Source organism: Rhinopithecus bieti, unplaced genomic scaffold (genome assembly GCF_001698545.2).
Source record: "Rhinopithecus bieti isolate Rb0 unplaced genomic scaffold, ASM169854v2 scaffold_3040, whole genome shotgun sequence".
NCBI classification, from domain to species: domain Eukaryota; kingdom Metazoa; phylum Chordata; class Mammalia; order Primates; family Cercopithecidae; genus Rhinopithecus; species Rhinopithecus bieti.
The window spans coordinates 6,486,406-6,512,882 of NW_016804657.1; the positions used below are offsets into that span (position 1 = coordinate 6,486,406).

At 37.9% G+C, this 26,477-nt stretch overlaps 1 protein-coding gene across 3 annotated transcripts in view; it reads left to right on the forward strand.

The window, feature by feature from the left end:
- The window catches only part of SLC22A15 (solute carrier family 22 member 15), an 88,966-nt gene extending 63,454 nt beyond the window's left edge, over nt 1-25,512 (forward strand). Inside the window, exons 9-12 of one of the 3 annotated variants that reach the window (XR_001885032.1) lie at nt 17,640-17,760; nt 19,294-19,370; nt 21,357-21,545; nt 21,850-25,512. Coding sequence is in view for 2 of the 3 variants with exons in the window: in XM_017869800.1 (XP_017725289.1) it covers nt 17,640-17,760; nt 19,294-19,366; nt 21,357-21,545; nt 21,850-21,939 (473 nt within the window). In the remaining variant the exon portion in view is untranslated. The remainder of the gene's footprint in view (nt 1-17,639; nt 17,761-19,293; nt 19,371-21,356; nt 21,546-21,849) is intronic. The other 2 variants (XM_017869800.1, XM_017869801.1) reach the window with 2 other exon arrangements.
- Nucleotides 25,513-26,477: the final 965 nt, after the last annotated feature.

Sequence of the window (26,477 nt, forward strand, 5' to 3'; positions counted from 1 at the left end):
AGACCAGCCTGACCAACATGGTGAAACCCCATCTCTACTAAAATACAAAATTAGTCGGGCGTGGTGGCGGGTGCCTGTAATCCTAGCTACTAGGGAGGCAGAGGCAGGAGAATGGCTTCAACCCAGGAGGTGGAGGTTGCAGTGACCCCAGGTGGGTCCTTTTCTTTCCACCCGGGGAAAAAAGAGGAAAATTTTGTCTAAAAAAAAAAAAAAAAAAAGATTTCCAGGGAAATTATTTCTATTTTAATATTTCTACTACTTAATTTTAATAAGTAATTTCTATATTTAATAATCATTACTATTAAAATTATCATCTTCCACTACCATTGAGCCCATTGTCTTTCATTTAATTCATCACTAGAGAGAGAATATATGGTTACCTTTTTTGTATAATATTTTCTATGCTTGCAAAGACTTCTAGCTATGCCTAAATCTTCTCTTCTTTCAGATAACTAGTATTTGTTCTTTAAACTTTCTTTAAACCTTTTGTATTTACTCTTTAAAGTATTTTGATGACTTTTTTTTAATCTCAAGTTTTTCAAAGGTTTAGGCTACATTTGTAAAAGTTCTAATAAGTACATATAAAGAAAATGACCTAGCAGTTTGAAAAATTCTGTAGCATCTTGTGTTAGTTTGGAGAGTACTCATTTTCTGTTTGCATTTTGTGTTCCTTTGTCCTCACTTTTCCTTACCAAACATGCCTTCAGTCTTGCCTTTCTGCTAACACAGGTGACCCTCTACCCACCATCATTTTTTAGCACCTCTACTTGATTGTAGGTCTCTGTGTCAGAAGCATTTGTGGAGACTGTGACAATGTATCTCTAGAAGAGATAGCCAGTAAGCCAGAAAATAAATTGTTTGGCATTCCTCAGCCTTTGTTTTATAATTATTAGACATAAGTGTCCTGCCCAGTACATATTTGCGTGCTGGTTGGCCTTGAAGTAAATGTTCTCCTCTGGGAGTAATATTAGCAGGTGCCACTAATGTTTTTCCCAGATTAGTAATCAGACATTTTACCTGAATTCTGTGCTTGCGTGGCGGATTCTAATTAACCGTAGAACACTTGCTACCATTTATTAAGTGTTAATCAAGTGCTGGATTCTTTTTATATACAGAAGATATTGTATATTATCCCCATTTTTATAAAGAAACAAAAGCCCAGATTGGTCAAGCAACACGTCCAAGGTTGCATAGCAAGTAAGTAGCACATCTGGGATTCAGATTCCTTCTAACTCTAAAGTCAGTCCTCTTTTGGGAATGCTGTTTTCTCCTCTTAGATAAGAGAGGTTTTTTTGTATGGTTTGTTTTGAGACAGGGTCTCGCTCTGTTTCCCAGGCTGGACTGCAGTAGTGTGGTCATAGCTCACTGCAGCCTTGACCTCTTGGGCTCAAGCAGTCCTACCACCTCAGTCTCTTGAGTAGCTGGGACTACAGGCATGCACCAGCCATGTCAGGCTAATTTTTAAAATTAAAAAAAAAAATTTTTGTAGGCTGGTCTGGAACTCCTAGTCTCAAGTGATTCTCTTGCCTTGGCCTCCCAAAGTGCTGGGATTATAGGCATGACCATCGCATCTGGCCAGATAAGAGTTTTAGAACCAAAGTATTCATTGGAAATAGTGAAGCTAAAGTCAGAGGATTAACGCTGCCTGATTAAAGCCAGTTCTTAACTCTTTAGTGTGCAGGCCTGATGGGAATTGGCCAGTGTCGAACAACCTGGGTTGTCAAGAGTGGCAATGGGCTCTCATTGATGAGGTTTATGGCAGTTGTGGTCCTGCCAGAGAATCTGAACAGTAGGAGGTCATGGCGTGATAAACAGGGTTCTTAGTGAGGTAGTGTTCTTAGACTCAGCCCTAGTGGCACCTTCATATCTCATTTCTTTTTCTAACGTTGGTCTACACATTTCTTTATTTGACTTCTCTAGTGTCTATGATACAAAAGATACTATTAATAAACAAAATCTAGTTCCTAGTCTCGAAGAGTTTACAATCTAATGAGAGTAATTAGGGATTCAAAAATAATAATAAAAGTACTATATGAGAATTGACAGCAAAATGCTGTGGGAACTTTAAGCTCAGGCCATGATAGTGATGGAGACTAGCTGACTTGCTTTAAACAACAATAGAACCAGACAAAATATATACATAAGAAATGGTGATTTTCAGACATTGGACAACAGACTGCATAGGACAGGCAGTGATCCCTGAGAGGAGAAAATAAACAAAGTAGGCTCTGAAAATGCCCTAGCTCATGGTTGCCAAACCACAGTGCAGGGAAGGGAAGCCCAATAAATCATAGCATTCTTACTAAATGGAAGAAACAGAAATTGAAGCTTGGGGAAGCCAAGATGTCTGGAATTTGCTGAGCAAAATACTGGAGAGTAGTAAGATACACAGAGGAAGAACTCCAGAGGTCTGCAGAAGAAACCTCCTAGTCTTTGGCTGCTTACTGATTTGAGCATGCATTTGAAGAAACTACTGAGGCCAGGGGGAGATCACCAGAAAGTGGCAAGCAGAACAGTCCTTGGATTGTTGAGTACATGAATGGTTTGTCTTCTCTTCAGCCGGTCGCAGAGCATTGGATAGAGACCTCCTAGGTCAGAGTCATTTTAGGAAAAGGCCTTTTTTTTTTTTTGCCATAAATGTGCTTAAAAACAAAACTCAGATCAACTGATTCCAAGTAACTTAACTGCATCACAGAACAAAGACCAACAAGACTTAAAGGAAAAATAAAGTCCAGCACCCCAAAAAATAACATTAACAAAAAAAAAATTGAGTGTATAGCCTTCAGTCAAAATCACCAGGCATGCAAATAAGCAGAAAAATACCTCCCACAAGTAGAAGAAAAATCAATAGAAACAAAATAAAAAATGCACAGATGATAGAATTAAGAGACAAGAATATTAAAACAGCTATTACAAATGTACTCCATGTGCTTAAGAATACAAGCAGAATACAAGCAGAGAAGTCAAAGGAAAGAAAAGACACACTTTCATCTAGAGATGAAACATATAATGTATGAAAAAAATATGGTAGATGAGATTAACAACAGGTTAAACACTAAACAGAAAAGATCAGTTAAAGACATTAAAAAACTATACAACATGAAACAAAAAAAAATTGAATAAAAAGCTAACAAAGCATCAATGAGTTGTGGGACAATATTAAGTGGCCTACATACGTGTAATACTAGTCTTAGAAGGAGGGGATAAAGAAAAAGTATTTACAGAAATGCTCAAATGCTTCGCAAATTTGATGAAAACTATAAACACATAATAAGAAAGTGGTCAGTTCATCAAGAGGATAGAACAGTCTTAACTGTATACTTGTAATAAATTTATAGTACATGAAGCAAAAAAAGGCGAAATAGACAAATCCAAGAAACACAGATACTTCAGTATCACTTTCTCAATGATTGATAGAAAGGTAAACAGAAAATATAGACTTGAACAACCAATATGACCTGATCTATAGGTCACTCTACCCTAAACCAATAGAATAGGTATTCCATTTGAAGTGCACACAGAACATTTGCCAAGAAAGACCTTATTCTAGGCCATAAGACAAGTTTCAGTAAGTTTAGAAGAATTGAAAATTTACAAAAACAAGTTAGTTGACCAGAGTAGAATTAAACTAAAAATCACCAACAGAAAGATATCTGGAAGATCCTCAAATACATGGATATGGAACAACACCCTTCTAAAAACATGTGGATTGGAGAAAAAAATCACAAGGAAAACTGGAAAATAGTTTTAATTGAACAATAAAATATACTGTATCGGCCCAGCACAGTGGCTCATGCCTGTAATCGCAGCACTTTGGGAGGCCAAGGTAGGTGGATCACTTGAGGTCAGGAGTTCAAGATCAACCTGGCAACATGATGAAACCCTGTCTCTACTAAAAGTACAAAAATATTAGCCAGTCATGGTGGTGCACACCTGTAATCTCAGCTACTCAGGAGGCTGAGGCAGGAGAATGGCTTGAACCCGGGAAGCAGAGGTTGCAGTGAGCCGAGATTGCACCACTGCACGCTAGCCTGGGTGTCAGAGTGAGACTGTGTCTCAAAAAAATGTAAAGTATATTGTATCAGAGTTTATGGGAGGCAGATAAAATAATGCTTACAGGGAAATTTATATAATTTTTTTAAGTATCAGAAAAAAAGAAAGTTTTCAAATTAATGATCTGAGCTTCCAACTTAAGAAAGTAGATAACAAATTTTAAAAAAGAAAAGCTAATTAAGCATAATGCAAGCACAGGAAGAAAATTATAAATATAAAAGCAAAAAAATCAATGGAATGAAAGGAAAAACAATGGAGAAAAGTCAGTGAAACCAAAAGCTGGTTGTTTAAGACCAATACAATTATTAAACCTCTCACCATGATAATAAAGAAAAAAGAGAGAAGACACACATTACCAGTATGTGGAATGAAAGATGGAACATCATTATAGAACCTATAGGCATTAATAAGGGAATATTACGAACATTTTTATGTCAATAAATTCAGCTTAGGTAAAATGGGCAAATTTCTTGAAAGATTGCAAACTACCAAAGCTTACTTAAAAACATATAGATAACCTGAATAGCACCGCTTAAAAAAATTGAATTTGTAGTTAAAAACATGCCCACAAAGAGAATTCTAGGCTCAGATGGCTTTGTGGTAAATTCTATGAAACACAAAAGAAAGAGCATCAATTGTACACACTTTTCCAGAAAATAAAGAGGAGAGAATAACTCTCCCAACTTAGCCTCTAAGGGCCAGCAATTACTTTGGTACCTAAACCAAACAAAATAAAGGCATTATAAGAAGAGAAAACTACAGATCAATATCTCTCATTAATATGATGTAAAAATCTTAAACAAAATATTAGCAAATTGAGTCCAGCACTGCATAAAAAAGGCAGTACTAATGACTATAGTAAATTTTATCCCACAAATACAAGGTTGGTTTAACATTCAAAAGCCAATTAGTGGCCAGGCATGGTGGCTCATGCTTGTAATCCTAGCACTTTGGGAGGCCGAGGGGGGTGGATCACGAGGTCAGGAACTTTCTTAACTTGATAAAGAATATTAAGGGAATACCTACAGTAAACATGACATTTACTGGTGAAAGACTGAATACTTATCTAAGATCAGGAAAAAGTCCAGGATGTCCATTCTTAGCACTTCTATGGAACATTGTACAAAAAGTACTAGTGAATATAATAAAGCAATAAAAAGAAATTAAAGGGATTTCAACTGGAACAGAAGTAAAACTGTCTTTATTCACCAGACTACATCATGATCACCTTCATAGAAAATCCATACAAAAAAGAAATCTGTAAGAATTAATTGATGAGCTTAGCAGAGTCATGTGATAAACAATTTTCTTTCTACATATTAGCAACAAATAGTTAAAACTGAAATAAACCGATGCCATTTATAATAAAATAAAATATGAAAATGTAGGGATACATTTTATGACACATGTATATGACTACAAAAAACTTTAAAATGCTGATGAGAAAAATTAAAGATGAACTAAATGAATTGGTAATAGTAATAATAAATAAATAGATTACCATGCTCATGGACCAGAAGCCATTAAGATATCAGCTCTCCCCAAATTGATTTATCTTCATTCAGTGTGGTATCAGTAAAATTTCCAGCAGTCTTCTTTTGGTGATATAAATTGACAAGTTAATATTAATTTTTTTTTTTAGACAGAGTCTTGCTCTGTCACGCCCAGCCTGGAGTGCAGTGGCGTGATCTCGGCTCACTGCAACCTCTGCCTCCTGGGTTCAAGGGATTCTCGTGTCTCAGCCTCCCGAGTAGCTGGGATTACAGGCGCCTGCCATCACGCCCGGCTAATTTTTTGTATTTTTTAGTAGAGACGGGGTTTCACCATGTTGGTCAGGCTAGTCTTGAACTCCTGACCTCAAGTGATCTGCCTGCCTCAGCTTCCCAAAGTGCTGGGATTACAGGTGTGAGCCACTGCACTCGGCCAATACTAAAATTTATGTGGAAATTCAAAGGATCTGGATTATCCAGAATAATTTTATCATGGAAAACAAAGTTGAAGAACTTAACTACCTGATTATAAGAGTTACAGTAGGCTGGGCGTGGTGGCTCATGCCTATAATCCCAGCACTTTGGGAGGCTGAGGCAGGTGGTTCACCTGAGGTCAGGAGTTCGAGACGAGCTTGGCCAACATGATGTAACCCCATCTCTACTAAAATACAAAAATTATCTGGGCGTGGTGGTGCACATCTGTAATCGCAGCTACTCCGGAGGCTGAGGCAGGAGAATTGCTTTAACCCGGGAGGTGGAAGTTGCAGTGAGCCGAGATCATGCCACTGCACTCTAGCCTAGGCTACACAGTAAGANCCTGGAGTGCAGTGGCGTGATCTCGGCTCACTGCAACCTCTGCCTCCTGGGTTCAAGGGATTCTCGTGTCTCAGCCTCCCGAGTAGCTGGGATTACAGGCGCCTGCCATCACGCCCGGCTAATTTTTTGTATTTTTTAGTAGAGACGGGGTTTCACCATGTTGGTCAGGCTAGTCTTGAACTCCTGACCTCAAGTGATCTGCCTGCCTCAGCTTCCCAAAGTGCTGGGATTACAGGTGTGAGCCACTGCACTCGGCCAATACTAAAATTTATGTGGAAATTCAAAGGATCTGGATTATCCAGAATAATTTTATCATGGAAAAACAAAGTTGAAGAACTTAACTACCTGATTATAAGAGTTACAGTAGGCTGGGCGTGGTGGCTCATGCCTATAATCCCAGCACTTTGGGAGGCTGAGGCAGGTGGTTCACCTGAGGTCAGGAGTTCGAGACGAGCTTGGCCAACATGATGTAACCCCATCTCTACTAAAAATACAAAAATTATCTGGGCGTGGTGGTGCACATCTGTAATCGCAGCTACTCCGGAGGCTGAGGCAGGAGAATTGCTTTAACCCGGGGGGGGGGAATTTGAAGTAGCGCAAAGACCACCCCCTCCCCCAAAACTTAGGTTCAACAAAAAAACCCCCATTAAAAAAAAAAAAAAAAAAAAAAAAAGACTTACAATAAAGTTACATTAATCAAGACAGTACAATGTTGGCATAGGAATGTCTGTACAGATAATGGAACAGAACTGAGTATGAAATAGAACCACATATATCGTCAATTGATTTTTTTTTTTTTGACAGAGCTGAGATTTCATTTACTTTTAAAATAAAATATTTTGCTCAGTTATAATGTACATACAGAAAAGTGCTCATGGTCAATTAATTTTTGATGAAAATGACATGTTAATTCAATGAGGAAAAGATAACCTTTTTAAAAAATGGTGCTGAAATAATTGGATATGATACAAAAAATATAACTTCAACCTATAAATTACATTATATGCAGCAATAAACTTGAAATGGTTGTTAAACTGAAATGTAAATGCTAAAACTGTATTATACAACTAGTAGAAGAGAACATTGGAGAAAAATGTTAGTAACTTTGAGTTAGGCAAAGATTTCTTAACTAGGACATAAAAAACATGAAAAGAAAAAAAATTCATGAACTAGACTTCATAAAATTAAAACTTTTGATTTTAAAAGACACTGTTACAGAAATGAAAAGTAAGACACAAACTGGAAGAAAATATATGTAAAACATATATCTGATAAAAGACTTGTATCCAGAATATAGAAACGACTTTAATAATAAGGAAAAAATGAGCAAAAGATTTGAATGGATGCTTCTCCAAAAAGATATAAAAATGACAAATAAATATGGGGAAAGTTGTTCAACATCATCAAACATTAGGGAAATAGAAATTGAAACCACAATATCAGGATCATCATGGCAGACGGAAGGCAGGACTAGATTGCAGCTCTGACTCGGATGGACAGAGCACTGTGTAGAGGCTCGCATCATGAACTTTAGCTCCAGATAGACAGCAAGAAGAAACCAGCAATCCCAAGAGGACCCACAGTCCCTCTGAAGGAAGCAGCCTGCTCCTGCAGGACCTGGAGACATTCCAAATACTGAGTACCCCAATTGCGGAAGTGGGAAAAGGAGATTCTCTTCTCCTGAACACACACCCGCCCTGGAGAAACTGAAGGTCTGTTTGCAGAAGTTTCACACCGTACCTGGAGTTGAGTCAATTAAGACAGCCAGCAAAATACAGGGGTAGAGGAAGCAGCGGAAAAGGCCCTGGGAGCTCGCTGGGTCCCTAAGGAGGCCACAGGGATCCCTCGGGAGGGTGGCCTAGCCCTGCCCCCACCTGACAGCCTTCCCTCCCAACCCTGGTAGCTGAAGACAAAAGGCAAATAATCTTGGGAGTTCTAGGGCCCCACCCACCGCTGGTTCCTCTCCATAGTACCATAGCTGATGTTCTCTGGAAAAGTGCCACCTCCCAGCAGGAAGCCAACTAGCACAAAAATAGAGCATTAAGCCACAAAAACTGACTGGGTACGGTGGCTCACGCCTATAATCCTGGCATTATGGGAGGCCGAGGTGGGCAGATCACAAGGTCAGGAGTTCGAGACCAGCCTGGCCAAGATGGTGAAACACCGTCTATACTAAAAATGTAAAAATTAGCTGGGTATGGTGGCATGTGGCTGTACCTCCCAGCTACTCAGGAGGCTGAGGCAGAAGAATCGCTTGAACCCAGGAGGCGGAGATTGCCGTGAGCCAAGATTGTGCCACTGCACTCCAGCCTCCAGCCTGGGCAACAGAGCAAGACTCCATCTCAAAAAACAAACAAACAAAAACCCCACAAAAGCTAAGAACCCTCATGGAGTCCATTGCACCCTCCTGGCACCTGCACTGGAACAGACACTGTTATCCATGGCTGAGAGACCCATAGACAGTTCACATCACAGGATTCTGTCCAGACAACCCCCAGTACCAGCCCGGAGACAGGTAGACTTGCTGGGTGGCTACACCCAAAAGAAAGACAACAATCACTGCAGTTTGGTTCACATGAAGCCATATCCATAGCAAAAGGGGGAGAGTACTATATCAAGGGAATACCCCGTGAGACAAAAGAATCTAAGCAGCAGCCTTCAGCCTAGACCTTCCCTCTGACAGAAAAAAGGTTATTTATTAAACTGAGGCACCAGAGAAAGCCAAAGTCCAATGCAAGGAACTCCAAAAAATGATACAGGAAATGAAGGGAGAAATATTCAAGGAAATAGACAGCTTAAATAAAAAACAATGTAAACTTCAGGAAACATTGGACATACTTACAGAAATGCAAAATGCTCTGGAAAGTCTCAGCTATAGAATTGAACAAGTAGAAGAAAGAAATTCAAAGCTCTAAGACAAGGTTTTTGAATTAACCCAATGCAACAAAGACAAAGAAAAAAGAATAAGAAAATATGAACAAAGCCTCCAAGAAGTCTGGGATTATGTTAAATGACCAAACCAAAGAATAATTGGTATTCCTGAGTAAGAAGAGAAATGTAAAAGTTAGGAAAATAGATATGGGGGATTAATCGAGGAAAACTTCCCTGGCCTTACTAGAGACCTAGATGTTCCAAATACAAGAAGCACAAAGAACACCTGGGAAATTCATCGCAAAAAGGTCATTGCTTAGGCCCATTGTCATCAGGTTATGTAAAGTTAAGACAAAGGAAACAATCTTAAGAAACTGTGAGACAGAAGCAGCAGGTAACCCATAAAGGAAGACTTCTCAGATTAATGGCAGATTTTTCAGCAGAACCCTACAAGCCAGAAGGGATTGGGACCCTATCTTCAGCCCCCTCAAAAGAAACAATTATCAGCCAGGAATTTTGTATCCAGTGAAGTTAAGCATCATTTTTGAAGGAAATACAGTATTTTTCATACAAACAAATGCTGAGAGAATTCACCACTAACAAGCCACCACTACAAGAACTGCTAAAAGGAGCTCTAAATCTTGAAACAAATCCTGGAAACACATCAAAACAGAAACTCTTTAAAGCGTAAATCACAGGACCTATAAAACAAAATACAAGTTAAAAAGCAAAAACAACAAAAAACCCAAGGTATACAGGCAAAACATAGCACAATGAATGCAAGGGTACCTCAGGTCTCAATACTTCATTGAATATAAATGGCCTAACTGCCCCACTTAAAACTTACAGAACTGCAAAATGGATAAGAACTCACCAAGCAACTATCTGCTGCCTTAGGAGACTCAACTAACACATTAAGGACTCACATAAACTTAAGGTAAAGGGGTGGAAAAGGCATTTCATGCAAATGGGCACAAAAAGTGAGCAGGGATAGCTATTCTTATATCAGATAAAACAAAGCAACAGCAGTTAAAAGAGACAAAGAGGGACATTATGTAACTGTGAAAGACCTTGTCCAACAGGAAAATATCACAATCCTAAGCATATATGCACCTAACACTAGAGCTCTCAAATTTATAAAACAAATAATAATATACCTAGAATAATAATATACCTAGGAAATGAGATAGACAGCAACATATTAATAATGGGGGACTTCATTACTCCACTGACAGCACTAGACAGGTCATCAAGGCAAAGTCAACAAAGAAACAATGGATTTAAACTACCTTGGAACAAATGGACTTAAGAGATATATACAGAGTATTTCATGTGACAGCCACAGAATACACATTCTATTCAACAGCACATGGAACTTTCTCCAAGATAGACCATATGATAAGCCCTAAAACGAGCCTCAATAAATTTAAGAAATTTGAAATTGTATCAAGCACTCTCTTAGATTACAGTGGAATAAAACTGGAAATCAACTCCAAAAGGAACCTTCAAAACCACACAAATACATGGAAATTAAATAACCTGCTCCTGAATGAGCAACGGGTCAAAAACAAAATCAAGATGGAAATTTAAAAATTCTTCGAACTGAATGACAGTAATGACACAACCTATCAAAACCTCTGGAATATAGCAAAGGCAGTGCTAAGAGGAAAGTTCATACCCCTAAACGCCTACATCAAAAAGACCCAAAGAGTACAAAGTGACATTCTAAGGTCATACCTCAAGGAATTAGAGAAATAAGAACAAACCAAAACCAAACCCAGCAGGAGAAAGGAAATAACCAAGATCAGAGCAAAACTAATGAAATAGAACAAACAAATACAAAAGATAAATGAAACGAAAAGCTGGTTCTTTGAAAAGATAAATATAATTGATAGATCATTAGCAAGATTAACCAAGAAAAGAAGAGAGAAAATCCAAATAACCTCATTAAGAAATGATACAGGCGATATTACAACTGACACCACTGAAATACAAAAGATCATTCAAGGCTACTGTGAACACCTTCACACACATAAACTAGAAAACCTAGGAAGAAATGCATAAGTTCATGGAAAAATACAACCCTCCTAGCTTAAATCAGGAATAATTAGATACCCTTAACAGACCAATGACAAGCAGCGAGATTGAAAAGGTAATTTAAAAATTACCAACAAAAAAATGTCCAGGACCAGACAAATTTACAGCAGAATTCTACCAGACATTTAACAAATTGGTACCAATCCTTTTGACACTATTCCACAAGATAGAGAAAGAAGGAACCTTCCCTAATTCATTCTTTGAAGCCAGCATCACCCTAATACCAAAACCAGGAAAGGACATAACCAAAAAAGAAAACTACACACTGATATCCTTGATGAACATAGTTGGTAAAATCCTTAACAGAATACTAGCTAACCGAATCCAACAACATATCAAAAAGATAACCCACTATGATCAAGTGGGTTTCATACCAGGGAAGCAAGGATGGTTTAACATATGCAAGTCAATGTGATACATCATATAATTAAAACAAAATCACATGATCATCTCAATAGATACAGAAAAAGCATTAGACAAAACCCAGCATCTTTTTATGATTATAACTCGGCATACGAGGGACATACCTCAATGTAATAAAAGCCATCTATGACAAACCCACAAACAACATAATACTGAAAAGTTGAAAGCATTCCCTCTGAGAACTGGAACAAGACAAGAATGCCCACTCTTACCACTTCTCTTCAACATAGTACTGGAAGTCCTAGCCAGAGCAATCAGACAAGAGAAAGAAATCTTTATCCAAATCAGTAAAGAGGAAGTCAAACTGTCACTGTTTGCTGATGATATGATTGTTTACCTTGGAAACCCTAAAGACTCCTCCAGAAAGCTCCTAGAACTGATAAAAGAATTCAGGATAGTTTCTGGATATAAGATTAATGTACACAAATCAGTAGCTCTTCTATACACTAATGGCAACCAAGCAGCGAATCAAATCAAGAACTCAACCCCTTTATAGTAGCTGTCAAAAAATGACATACTTAGAAATATACCTAACCAAAGAGTCGAAAGACCTCTACAAGGAAAACTACAAAACTCTGCTGAAAGAAATCATAGATCACACAAATAAATGGAAAAACATTCCATGCTCATGGATGGGTAAAATCAATGTTATGAAAATTGCCAAAAGCAGTCTACAAATTCAGTGCAATCCTTATTAAAATACCACCATCATTCTTCACAGAATTAGAAAAAAAAATTCTAAAATTCATATGGAACCAAAAAAGAGCCCACATAGGCAAAGCAAGACTAAGCAAAAAGAACTAATCTGGAGTCATCACACTACCTGATTTCAAATTATACTATAGGGCCATAGTCACCATAACAGCATGGTACTGGTATAAAAATAGGCACATAGACCAATGGAATGGAATAGAGAACCCAGAAATAAAGCCAAATACTTACAGCCAACTGATCTTCAAGAAAGCAAACAAAAACATATAGTGGGGAAAGGACACCCTTTTCAACAAATGGTGTTGGGATAATTGGCTAGCCACATGTAGGAGAATGAAATTGGATCCTCATTCCTCACCTTATACAAAAATCAACTCAAGATGGATTAAGGACTTAAATCTAAGACCTGAAACTATAAAAATACTAGAAGATAACCCTGGAAAAATCCTTCTAGATATTGGCTTAAGCAAGGATTTCATGACCAAGAACTCAAAAACAAATGCAATAAAAACAAAGATAAATAGTTGGGACTTAATTAAACTAAAGAGCTTTTGCATAGCAAAAGGAACAGTCAGCAGAGTAAACAGACAACACACAGAGTGGGAGAAAATCTTCACAATCTATACATCTGACAAAGGACTAATATTCAGAATCTACAACAAACTCAAACAAATCAGTAAGAAAAAACAATCCCATCAAAAAGTGGGCCAAGAACAAGAATAGACAATTCTCAAAAGAAGATATACAAATGGCCAAAAAACATATGAAAAAATGCTCAGCATCACTAATGATCAGGGAGATGCAAATCAAAGTCACAATGCGATACCATCTTACTCCTGCAAGACTGGCCATAATCAAAAAATCAAAAAACAGTAGATGTTGGCATAGGTGTGGGTGATCAGGGAACACTTCTACACTGCTGGTGGGAATGTAAACTAGTACAGCCACTATGGAAAACAGTGTGAAGATTCCTTAAAGAACTAAAAGTAGAACTACCATTTGATCCAGCAGTCCTACTACTGGGTATCTACCCAGAGGAAAAAAAAGTCATTATTCAAAAAATATACTTGCACATGCATGTTTATAGCAGCACAATTCCCAATTGCAAAATCATGGAACCAACCCAAATAATTATTAGTCAATGAGTGGATAAAGAAACCATGGTATATATTCAATGGAATACTACTCAGCCATAAAAAGGAATGAATTAATGGCATTTACAGCAACCTGGATGAGATTGGAGACTATTATTCTAAGTGAATTAACTCAGGAATGGAAAACCAAACATCGTATGTTCTCACTGATATGTGGGAGCTGAGCTGTGAGGACACATAGGCATGAAAATCATACAATGGACTTTGGGGACTTGGAAGGAAGCGTGGGAAGGGGCAAGGGATAAAAGACTACAAATAGGGTGCACTGTATACTGCTCAGGTGATGGGTGCAACAGAATCTCATAAATCACCATTAAAGAACTTACACATGTAACCAAATACCACCTGTACCTCAATAACTTATGGAAACTAAAACAAAAATAAAAATGAAACCACAGTGAGATACCACAGCACACTGATTAAAATGACAAAAATTACAGAGACCACAAGTGTTGGTGATAAAGAGGAACTGTAACTCATATACACTACTAGTAAAAATACAAAATAGTAAAGACACTCTGGAAAATATTTAGCAGCTTATTTTAAAGTGAAACATACACTTACTATATGAACCAGTTTTATTCATGAGAAGTGGAAACCTAGATCCACACAAAGACTTTGATGCAAATGTTCATAGTGAATTTATTAATAATAGCCCCAAACCGGAAGGATCTCAAATGCCCTTCAGCTGATGAATGGATAAACAAATTGTGGTATATCAATACAATGGAATATTAGTCAACAAGAAAAAAGCAACGAACTATGTCCTACTATGCTAAGTGAAAGAAACCACACACAAAAGTCTACAAACAGTATTATAGTATTGTGAAATTCTAGAAAAGGTGAAACTATGGTGACAGAAATTTGTGTGTATATGCTTTTTATAGAAAGTCAAAGGGAAGCAAAATGAATTGTAATTCTTACCCCATTTATGTATCATAGTAGAGGACCTGTACCTGTCTTAAAGATTTTTAACATGTGAACGATCAAAATGAACAATTTGCTTGCAATCACACAGTGAATGAAGTGGATGACAAAGTTGAATTTTTGCTAGTTTGGGTCAGTGAAGTGTGACTGTCATACTAAGACATTTTTTTCTGGTGATCCCAAATGGTCTCTGAAAAACCTTCCAGAAAAATAGTTCTGAAAATTATGTCCTTAGTAGTTTCTTCATTGGAATAAATTTATAGCCTCCTTGAGTTCAGAATTTGAAGAATACAAGTGTTTTGAGATTTCCTTTTTTAAAAAGATAGTTTAGTTTTGCTTATGTCTTTTAAATCACTCTTTTTTTTAGACCATCACTTTGGACATTCGTTGGTAATAGCCAATAATATCTGATTTTCAGATAAAGAATACAGAGAGCCAGTCTAATGGCTGCAAAGCCTTCCTGAGCTTTTGCCAGGACCAGCAGCTCAGCAGCCGCACAGGCAGAAGTCCCAAAAACAATAAGAAATAATTTTCTCATAATCAAACGTGTCTGAAATGGACATGGGCTATCTTGAGGAAAAAGTGAATTTCCCTGGTTTAAGTGGCAACTGCAGACCCCGTTGGCAGGCACATATGAGAGAAGTTTTAAGCATCAGGTGGGGCATTGGACTAATACACGTATTCTGTGGACATGTACCCGGAGCCAGGCTTCCCAAATGGGCTACAGCTAGGGCTATCCTGACCCTGTCATGGAAAACTTCATCTAGCTTTGGATCTTGTGGATATTAAGAAGATAGACTTTCTGTGACACACCCTTGGAATCCAAATTTCAAGGATGGCAGTTCTTTAGCCTGTTGTTAAAGATATATAGTACCTCCTTACAGTTCTGAAAGATGCCATTCTGTATAGGTTGAAAACAGTCCCAGAGATCATTTGCAATCAAGCAAATGTGCATATTTCTGTTTGGTTCAATGCTATCCAATACCTTTTCCCAACTCATTCTGTTTTCTGGAAAATAATTGATGAATTTAATTTGCCCTCATTATTGGTTTAAGTGAAAATGTTGTTAGATCTCAAAAGTTGAGAAACGTATATCAGGGTAAATGCTGAAAGACATGATTCTTTATCAGAAGCACCTTGTGGCTTAAAAATATATATCCAGGACTTAGAAGAGCTAACATCTTCTTCCAAATAACCTGGTAGAAGAGTTTGAGAAAGCTGCCTCAGAAGGTGGAGTTTGGCAGAGTCTGGACTACTCTGTTCAGGGCATACTCTTTAAAGAAGATGATTTTATAGTTAAGCAGGGAAGGCGAAACTTATTTTTTGGACTGGGGCATATCTATGCCTCCCTCCTTTCAAGTTGAGAGAGCATGAACACAGGTTCTATTCACTAAATTAATCCCTCTTGTAGTCTTTCCACATATTAATTCAGCAGATACTCACTGAGCACCAGTGTACATAGTGCTATGGGAGGTGCAGTGAGGAACACAAATATAAGGAAGATACCAACCTGGGTCTGAGAGAACTCGAAATCCCAATTTGGACAGGCAAGATGGAAAAGTAAGCAGCCACAAGGCAGTGTCTGAGGCATGCCAGTTGAATGGATTGGAAAGTAGGGGCAGTGGAGGTCAAATGAAAGAAAGCATATTTCATTTGAGCTATTTAGGGGAAGAGTGGTTTCTGTGAGCCATACATTCCTAAGGAAGGAACGAGAGTGTTCTCTTTGGCAGAAATGTCAAGGAGAATGAGACGCAATTACATTTGGTGATGAGGATATTGCTGCTGACCTTCAAGAGTAGGAATTTCAGGAGAGGATGGTATTGGAAGCCACATTGTAAGTTGCCAGGGCAGGTGCATTGGAGGAAGTGGAGTGGTGGTCAATCACTGGGATGTTTGATAGGGAATGGTAGGAAGTACAACAGAGTCAATGAGAACTTTTTTGCCTCATAAGGAGTAAATTGTTATTTTGAAGGTAGAGGCAAATGATTATTGAGGGGGAGAGGTTAAACTTTTATTTTAAAAAATCATTAAATTATAGAATCCCAGAAAGTATAATGTTAATAAAGGAAAAAACATAAGATAATTGTTAGCATTTTTGGTAAAGAAATGAACTGACATAAAATATATTTTTTGCATTTTAAATAAAAGCATTACATTAAGAAACTAAAATACTACTATTGATTAGTAATTCAAGTGAGAAGTTGAGGAGTAAAAGTAATTTCATATTTAGATTCTTGTTATTTACAGAACATTGGTTGGGCATGGTGACTCACACCTGTAATCCTAGCACTTTGGAAGACCGAGGCAAGTGGATCACCTGAGGTCAGGAGGTCAAGACCAGCCTGGCCAACATGGTGAAACACTGTCTCTACTAAAAATACAAAAATTAGCTGTGCGTAGTGGCGGGTGCCTGTAATTCCAGCTACTCGGGAGGCCGAGGCAGGAGAATCGCTTGAGCCTAGGAGGTGGAGGTTGCAGTGAGCAGAGATTGCGCCATGGCACTCCAGCCTGGGAGACAAGAGCAAGACTCTGTCTCAAAGAAAAGAAAGAAAGAACATTAATGTCTTTGATCTTCTGATAGTAATTGAATGGCATTGTTCCTTACCTTCTCAGTGAAACACCAGGGGATACAAACTGCATGTAAGAGCTTTTCTGGAGCTTACCTCTGTATCATGTATTTATCAGGGCTTGTTGTGCAGACCACTGTTTTACATCATTGATTATGTGAGTAAGAGGGAAGAAAGGAGAGTCAAGTTACACCCTTGGAAGATGAAACTTAGAATTTCCATGAAGCTTACTTTATGACAGTACAGAAATTTTCAGGGTACTCTATCATTCAGGAGTGAGTGAAAGTTTATCACACTTAATGACACCAGTATGTAAGTTTTCAAGGGTAGAGCCAAAACAGTGAAAAAATAGTTGTGTGTGTTTGTGTGATTACTAAACCTTCTGAATGTGTTCTTCTGTATGTGGTTACACTACCTCTTTGCTCTTTGAGATCAACATGAATGCCACCCGCTCCATCAAAATGAAATGTGCCATTTAGAGGAATTATTTTAACTGTGGGTCTCATAGGCATTGCTCTTGTCCTCCTCAGACACAGGTGTGTTTGCAGTGGTGAACAGCCATTCCTTGTCCTTGCTGGGGAAGCTGACCATCAGTGCTGCCTTTAACATTGTTTATATCTACACCTCTGAGCTTTACCCTACAGTCATCAGGTATGTGCCTCACACAGCCTCATTCTTCACACATTCTACACTTTGTCATCCATTCTTGCACCAACAGAGGTGTGCTCATTTCATCTGCTTCTGGAGTTAGTGTGGGACAGCAGTAATTCAGCAAGCAGTTTAGGCTAAGAGCCTGCCTTTGCAGACTGCTCTCTGCCTGCTCTGCTAGGAAAATGTCACTTTATGGTAGACTGAATTCCTTAGTGTAAGTTGTAAGAGAAGTACTCTATGCTAGGCATATTCTATCACTCAAACAGTGTGCAGATGCTGTTATTATTTTGGTGAATTTTATTTATTCAGTTACCCATCCTGTATCACACATCACAGACAAGGGGACAAGCTCCCTATTCTCACAGAGCCTCCATTTTAACACAAAATAGACACATTTTTAAATGACAATTTCATATAGTAAGTAAATATCAGAGTTAAACAGCAATTATTAAAGCTGGGTTCTTAATGAATAGGATGTGTTTATATTGAAAACGATAAATATCCAGCCTAAATTTTCCTTCATAAAATAAGTCTGAAAGCAAGAAACACACCCAAATTTGAAGGATGGGGTGCAGCTGAGGCTTTGCAGAACTGCTTCTGTGGTCTGGGCAGGTATTCTCTCAGCTGGCTCTTTCTCAGTCTTTTAGAGGATCTTTCCAAACAATCCTTCTCCTTCCCTTATCCATGCAAGAAGCCTCATGGTTCTTTCTGCCTGTTAATTTAAAATTATTTTTCCCAGTAAGAGATCAGAGTGTCTGCAATTGGCTAGTAATTTCCTAGTTGGTCCTGTAACCTATTTTACCTGGCTACTGGCTATAAAACTAACATGATGATTTTGTCCAAACTGGGACAATTTTGAGAGCAAATGTGAGTATGAACTTTTCAGCTGGGATTACAGAGTGCTGTATCCCTCTACCCAAAACCATTAATTATCATTCTCTCTCCTTCCCTCTCTCCTTCCTACCTTTTTTATGCCTGCACTCGCCATAAAGGTGTTCTTGGTTTCCTAACAGTACACACTTAGTCAATTTCTATTTATATGCTTGACCCTTTGTTAATTAGTTGAGTTTAAATAAATGAGCAGCCTTTTCAGATCATAAAACCCTGGCTGTTTGTAAGAGACCTAAGGCATAAAAACCCATGAGAACTTTTAATTTAAAAATATTCAAATGCTCTTTTCTATATCATCCTTTGTGGATCCACTGTCCAATATGGTAGTTACTAGCTTTGTGTAACTATTTAAGTGTAAATTAATTCAAATTAAATAATTAAACATTCAGTTCTTCATCCTTCCTGGCCGCATTTCAAGCACACAGTAGTGCATGTGTCTAGTGGCTTCCACATTGGACCGGGTAATTACAGAACATTCCTAGCATCTCAGGAATGTCTAGTAGGCAGCTCTAGAACCCACTGTTCTCTATGATCCTGTACTTCCACTTCAGGACATGTTATTCAGGGCCCACTGCTGCCCCCCAAGGGTCTCTTAATTTCCCCGCTAGAACTTACTGATGTATTTTTCCTTATGCTTTTCAGGAATGTTGGGCTTGGAACTTGTTCCATGTTCTCCCGAGTTGGTGGGATTATTGCTCCCTTCATCCCCTCACTGGTTGGTTTGTACCTTCTAGTTTTGTTTTTCTTGATTCTATGCTTTGGAAATGCTTATGCTTTTGAGTGGAAAGAGGTGATGAACAGATGTCATTTAAGATCAGCTGACACAAATGTGAACCTTGTCCCTTTTAGATAGTACTCCGTCAGGGCAGACGGACTCTTATCGAGGATTCATTTGCCTCCAGTGGGTCTGATTTTTTGTTCATCTGAATTCGCTGGAAGGCCTGCTATTGCCAGTGTGCCCCATTCCTGTCCCCATGAAAAAGTTAGTCAACTAATAAGTATGTATGACACTTCTGCTGTGTGCTGGGCTCTATGTTGAGCACTTTCTACATATCATCACGTGCAGTCCTCATAGTAACCATAAAAGGTAGGCATTGTTGTTACCCCTGTATTAAATATGAGAAATGCTACAGAAAGAGGTTAAATACCTTCCCCCAAGAACACACCTCTTGGAAAATATTAGAGGAGAAATACGTCTCGCACTGTGTCTGTTAATGTTTTTTGAAACTTTCCAACTGTTATAGTCAAAGAAAGGGAATCAGATTAAATGACAGCCCTAAAATCCTTCATCTTAAAATGCTCAGATTCTGTGAAAGAACCCAGGGGACCCCTATGCAAGTCTCTCCTTGGTTTGATTTGTGACTTTCCCCAGCTGAGACATTTTGAAAGCAACTAGATTTGATGTGGGACTTGTTGACCTGTTCTGTAGACAACTGTTCATTACTTAGGCAGGTCTCTGAAATGCCACTGTAACCTTTTCATTTTCTGAGGTGCAGTACATTTCCCTTCTCTGAGTATCTCTCTCCATGTCTCATGGTTAATTTTAGGTCACAAGACCCTTCTTGAAGGAGTCATGTTAGGTCTGTGTTTTATTCTGCAAAATATAGGTACTGTTAAAGATATCTGACTTTGGATAGCTATCCTAGAACATTATAATACCCAGCACTGTGTCTCTGTTGCTTCCTGTAAGGTTAGAAGAAGGCAAAGTGTGTTTTCCCCTTGTTTCAACAACAGGCTCACAGTGCTGGACATATGTTTGCATGTAGATGGCTAGAGATGAGAGATTCTCCTCCTCCCTCTTCCTCCTCATCCCCATCTTCTGCTTGGTTCTCTCCATCTCTCCCTTCTCCTCCCCCTTCTCCCTTTTCCACCTCCTCCATTATCTCTTCACTTTAAAAAATCAGGAAAAAATTACCTGAGGGGAAATCCTAATTAGTAGTGAACCTACCCACAGAATTTGGAAGCCTAAACCAGAAGATCATAAAGCTTAGCTGGAATTCTAGAATGTTGATCAGCTAAGAAAAGCCCCAGAGAAGTACCCTGGAAGCAACTGTTTTTCATGTTTTCTTTGAACCTGTTTGTGATGAAGTGTTTCTGTTTTCCTGAGAATATGTTTTGGATCTCTGAAACAATTGCTTGTTTCACCAGTCCTTTACCATGCTCAATTTAGAAGTTTATAAGCCATATGTATATGGTAGGGTTAAAGAGTTTTTACACCTTTAATCCCTGGAACTCTCAGTTATAGTGTTAAGGTATATGGGATGGTTTGGCCAATTCCAGGATTGAGAACTTTAAAGTTCATCATCAGCAAGTATTTTGGGGTGCCTCTGTGCAAAGTGTGCTCACCTGGAATGGAAGCTGAACTACGAGATGTCCTGTCAACTCTGGCCACATAGGCCTGCCTGCTCAGAGGCAGCCTGGCCTCTTCTCCTGCAATACCCACCCTGGGCATGAAATTGCTGCTTCTGATCCACAAACCAGTACTGTTCTTTTATTTACTCACTCCCATATCTATATGCCTGAGGAATCATTCTCTGATTTTCCAGGATAATGCATGTGGAAAGAAGTGGTTTATAGTGTAGTCTAGTGGGAGGTCATGAACTGGGTGTTAAACATGACGGTTTTTCAGTCATGAGACTGCTTGCGTTACATGCTAAGGAAACTAATGCTCTGGTTTGTTTTCATTCCACTCCCCACCTCTGCAGAAATATGTGCAATGGTCTTTACCATTCATTGTCTTCGGAGCCACCGGCCTGACCTCCGGCCTCCTGAGTTTGTTATTGCCAGAAACCCTTAACAGTCCGCTGCTAGAAACATTCTCCGACCTTCAGGTGTATTCGTATCGCAGGCTGGGAGAAGAAGCATTATCTTTACAGGCCTTGGACCCTCCACAGGTGTGATATTTTTCTTAATTATTATACCACTCGGATGGTGGCAGTTATTGAAAAAAGGAAGGTTTGTGTTAAATAGAACTGAGCAAAACTGCTGGAAAACAAAGGTGGGATCTAACAGCAGCTGATTTTCAGAGAAATAAAGATGATCGATGATTCATAAGCTTTCCTAGAATATTTTAGGGGCTATTTATTGGGGAAATAGATGTCATATAAATACATTTGTCAGTTGAATAGCTAGATGTAGTTTCCGTTTCAGAAATGTCATGATATCATTTCCCTGCCCTTTTCTTCTTTCCTGTTTCAGTGTGTGGACAAGGAGAGCTCTTTAGGGAGCGAGAGTGAGGAAGAGGAAGAATTTTACGATGCAGATGAAGAGACTCAGATGATCAAGTGAAGAGCCCCAGATTCCCCCTAAGAAGCAAAGGATCATCTTTTATGCCTCTGGCTAAGGCAGGTTCTTCCATGAATATTAAGAGAGTTGTAAAAAGAGGCTTGGCTTGAACGTACATAGATGGTAACCAGCGTGGACTGATGTTTTTAGGCACAGAAGTTGGAGAAGAGATTTCATGAGAGACAACATCACTGCATTGAGAGAATAGTTGTTAATTTGTTTAGAATTTAAGTTCTGCTCAGAATCATAACATCTGGCAGAACAGCCCAAAGCCACATTCCAAAGTGGTAGGCTCATTTGTTTCTAGAGGTTTCATCATGTCGCTTTTCCTTCATCATGATCTAGATAAAGGCAGATATGTAAAACTTCTCACTATTTTGGTGGGGTAAGATAAACTATCCTTAAGATTTAATCTTTATACCATGTTGGACATTTGCCCCTATCAGTTGCTACTCAGGAATCTTCTGGTACAGCTTAACATCAGCATTTTAATTTTATGTCCAGGGAAAAGCACCCAGAGGTCATCTATGTGTCCCGAGACCCTCCAGCTTTTTCTCAGCTGATGAAATAAGAGTCCTCAGCTTGGTTCCCAGCCTGCTGGTTGACTTGGGCTCCTCATGCCTTGAGTCCCACAGATGATTCATTAGGAAAAGCCAGATGTACCAAAGCGGTTTACTCAGAGTCAGGAGTGTAGCTCTGGCTGCCTGTCAGCTCCCTTGGATACTACATTGTGTGATTTCTTCCTTTCCCACTAATATGCACATCCAGAAAAATTTCCATCTGAGATTCTAGTACTTCAAAATCATGCATAGTAAATGAGAAAGCTTTAAGTAGAGGGCAGTTAAACAGTGACATGTTGAGCGCCTGGAGGGAAAAAAAAGGTGCAGTTTTTAATAATGGAGAAAATGAAATTATCTTTGATAAATTTTTATTTGTTTTGCTTTCAGTATTGTGCCATGAGGGATTTGGACAATATTTAAGAACTTGTCCTAGATCAGCCCCGACCTGTTTAATCAGAATGGAAGGTTCAGTAATTTCACAGGAAATGTTGGTTTTTCATTAAGTGCTACCAACTTTCAAGTGAATCTTACATTTGATTTCTTAAAATCATGTCTTGAAAACATGTTTTCCCATGAAACTTGAATACTATCTCAAATAGGAATATAAACCTAGAGTCAACAAGCTTAGGCAGCACTGATTTAGGTCACTTTCCCAACGAGGAAAATTTCTGTGTTTTCAGAATTTCCATTTCTACTAACCTCTTGGAGAAAAAGAAATTGAATTAGAGGTAAATAGAAGACGTCACTGTGGCTGCTTCTGGAAGTGCTGGAAGCATCACCCCAATTGGCTCCAAATACTGTCATGTTTTCTTGCACATTGACTTCTGGTTTCCACTGTATCAGTATGTACCTTTGTAATTGTTATTTTTATGTCTTTTATGCCCTGGATTATTAATTGGGCTCTTCATAAACAGAGGCCATCTCTACTACTGTTTATTTTTCTCTGCTGTGCCCAGAACATTGACCTAGACACAGTAAGACCTAGTAAATATTACTGTTTCTAGCCATTAGGGAGATTGTGGAACTCCTCCCAGTATAAGTTTTGCAAACTCCAGGCAAATCTGATCCAAACTCCCAAATTGTCAAATCCTGCTTAACTTTCTCTGGAAAATAGACACCTTCTCAACATCAGAATAGGAAGAGAGGAAGAACTTACAAAGACATTTAAACGTTCTTCTTAAATGGTGGTTGAACATTTAAAACACTGAACTAACATATACATAATTTTTGATTAGTTAGAGCTTTCTTTGTATTATAAGAGTAATATATCTCATTACAGAAAATTTGGAAACTAGAAATTAAAAAATGTATCACCCATACATCCAACATCGAGAGAAAACCAGTGTTATGGCTTTGTTCCATTTGAAGATCAATTGGGAGTGCATCTCTCTATTGGCACTGGGTTCGATTGCCTCTGGCTAATAGAGTTCAATTAGTTCTATCCCTGGGTTTCCTTTCTTAGCTGTGGGGTGGGAGATATGAGGGAGAGATCTACAATTTGAATACGTGTTACTTAATAAGGCTCGGCTGGCCATCAGTTCCTTATGTCAGATGTGTCGTTAAATTTTTTTTCTAGATGGTCCTTGAGCAAAACATAATAATTACTTTTTTTTATTTCCACTGTCTTTATAAAATCAAAATTTCCTCCTTTTGATAATAACTATTGAATACTATTGATGTAGAGAATGTGTACATGTGTATATTTGCATTGATTAAATTATTGGAAAACTTTTCATTGATAGGTAATGTATTTTGATTGTGCAGATGGTTTGTAAAAAGTATCCTTTTCTTATTCTATTCAAAATTAAATTTTTTTCTCCTAAAATAAAGCAAGAAAAGTAAATGTAAGATATATAAGAAACCCGAGAGTTTCCGGGGTGAAAGTTCTCATTAGCAGCTTGTTCAAAACATATACATCACACAAATATTTTGAAAGAAACCATGTTGAAATTTTCTGATTTTGTGAGTTATAACCACAGCCCAGTAAAACCAATACTTGTTATTTGGCTACTTCCAAGCAATGCAGATATTCTTTAGTATTTAAAAATGAGCAAATAAACAAAATGAGGCAAATAAATGAAGAAAATGAGTTTCTGAGGCACTGCTTAAGTGACCATAAATCAGACACGTATTTTTATGGTGGGCAAATTGATGAAGATACTTTTAGTAGGTGATTTATAACAAATTCATATTGAAATAATGTCGCTACTGTATCAGAATTAAAAAACAGCCTCGCATTAGGACTTCTCCATACAAATTCTTTATCATTGGTTCTTAAATTGGAAAAGTACCTATAAATGATTACATTTTTTAACTAAATAAAATGCAGATATTTTGGCTTCTTGTGAATTTAATAAAGAATCATAAAACATAGGCCTTTCTTTTGTTCTCCCAGAATGTCTCAAAATCTACAGTAGTAGCTTTGACAAGTTGGGCAAATGCAGAACCTGCTAATGAGTTAAGTAATATGTGGACAGGGGTTGTAGCAAAGTTGTAGACTGATGGACACAAAAGTTAACTATCCAAATACTTTTAGAATGAGGAAAATGCAAAGACAGTGCATTGTGAAAAATCCATCAATGTAGTATATCAAAGGAGAAAGAGCTTATGATTACCTCAATAGAAAAATAAATATTATTTGACAACATTCAACATCCATTCAAAATAAAAGCTATTAGCAGAGTAGGAATAAAAGGATGCTTCCTTAATAAAATAAGAGATACTATAGTAGATATGATAAATTGGCACACAGCATCTCTTCACCTTCCTGGTACCTTGGCCTTTAGCCTTTTTTTTTTATCATAACCCACAGTGAGAAATGTGTTTTATATATTCATCCTGTCATACTTCCCCAGTTACAAATATATATGTACATATAAAATATCTATGAATCATAAAAATGTATATGTTTTATGCAATAATACTTAATCTTGCTAGGCATACTAATAACTTATGTTCTATTTCACTTTTTAAAATGCCATTGATGACTCAATAAATGGATATCGTGACCCGCTAATAGGTTGCAACCCATAGTTTGAAATCCACTGTTCTACTCTATCTTCTTGTACTACAGAAACTTTGAAGCTAAAATGTACATTTTCTGAATTTCTTGCAGATAAGTTTACCCCTTGCAGCCAGGTGAAATTTGGTTTCCTTCAATCAGATACAAATGGAACTTGGAAGGTAGAAGCAAGGTGGAGGCCATACTTTTGATGAGTCTGCTTTTTTCTTCACAGTGGTGGAGCCAATTGGTTTTTTTGAGGCAGTATCAGCCAGAGATGTTGTCAGTTGAGCAATAAGATCTTAAGATGTTTTGATAAACCTAGAGTAATATTTCTAGTATTCAAATGGAAAAGCAAAGATCCAAAAATATTCACGACAACTCTGATAAAGAAGAGCAAACAGAAGGTACTTGACTTTCTAGATATAAAATCTTACGAATCTGTATTATTGGTCAGCAGTAGACAAATAGATCAATAGAACATAACAGAGATTTGTTAAAGATAGCATGACACATTAAAGGAAAAAGTGAACAATTATTGATACTAAGTCTTCTCACCATAATAAAATAAATTCCAAATAGATTGAAGTCCTCAATGAAAACAGCAAAACTTTAAAACTATTTGAAAGTTATAGAATATTCTTATGACCTTGGAAAATGGATAGATTTATCAGACAAGAACTAAAAATCATAAATTATTTTTTAATTGATATATGTGACTTGATCTAAATTTAAAACTTGTTTCTGTATGACTGAACATTCTATAGAGTTAAACGGAAAGCAGCCTGGGTGCAGTGGTGCACACCTGTAATCCCAGCACTTTGGGAGGCCAAGGTGGGCCAATCACCTGAGGCCAGGAGTTCGAGATCAGCCTGGCTAACGTGGTGAAACTCCATCTCTACTAAAAATACAAAAAAAAAAGTTAGCCAGGCATGGTGACATGTACCTATAATCCCAGCTACTCAAGAGGCTGAGCACAG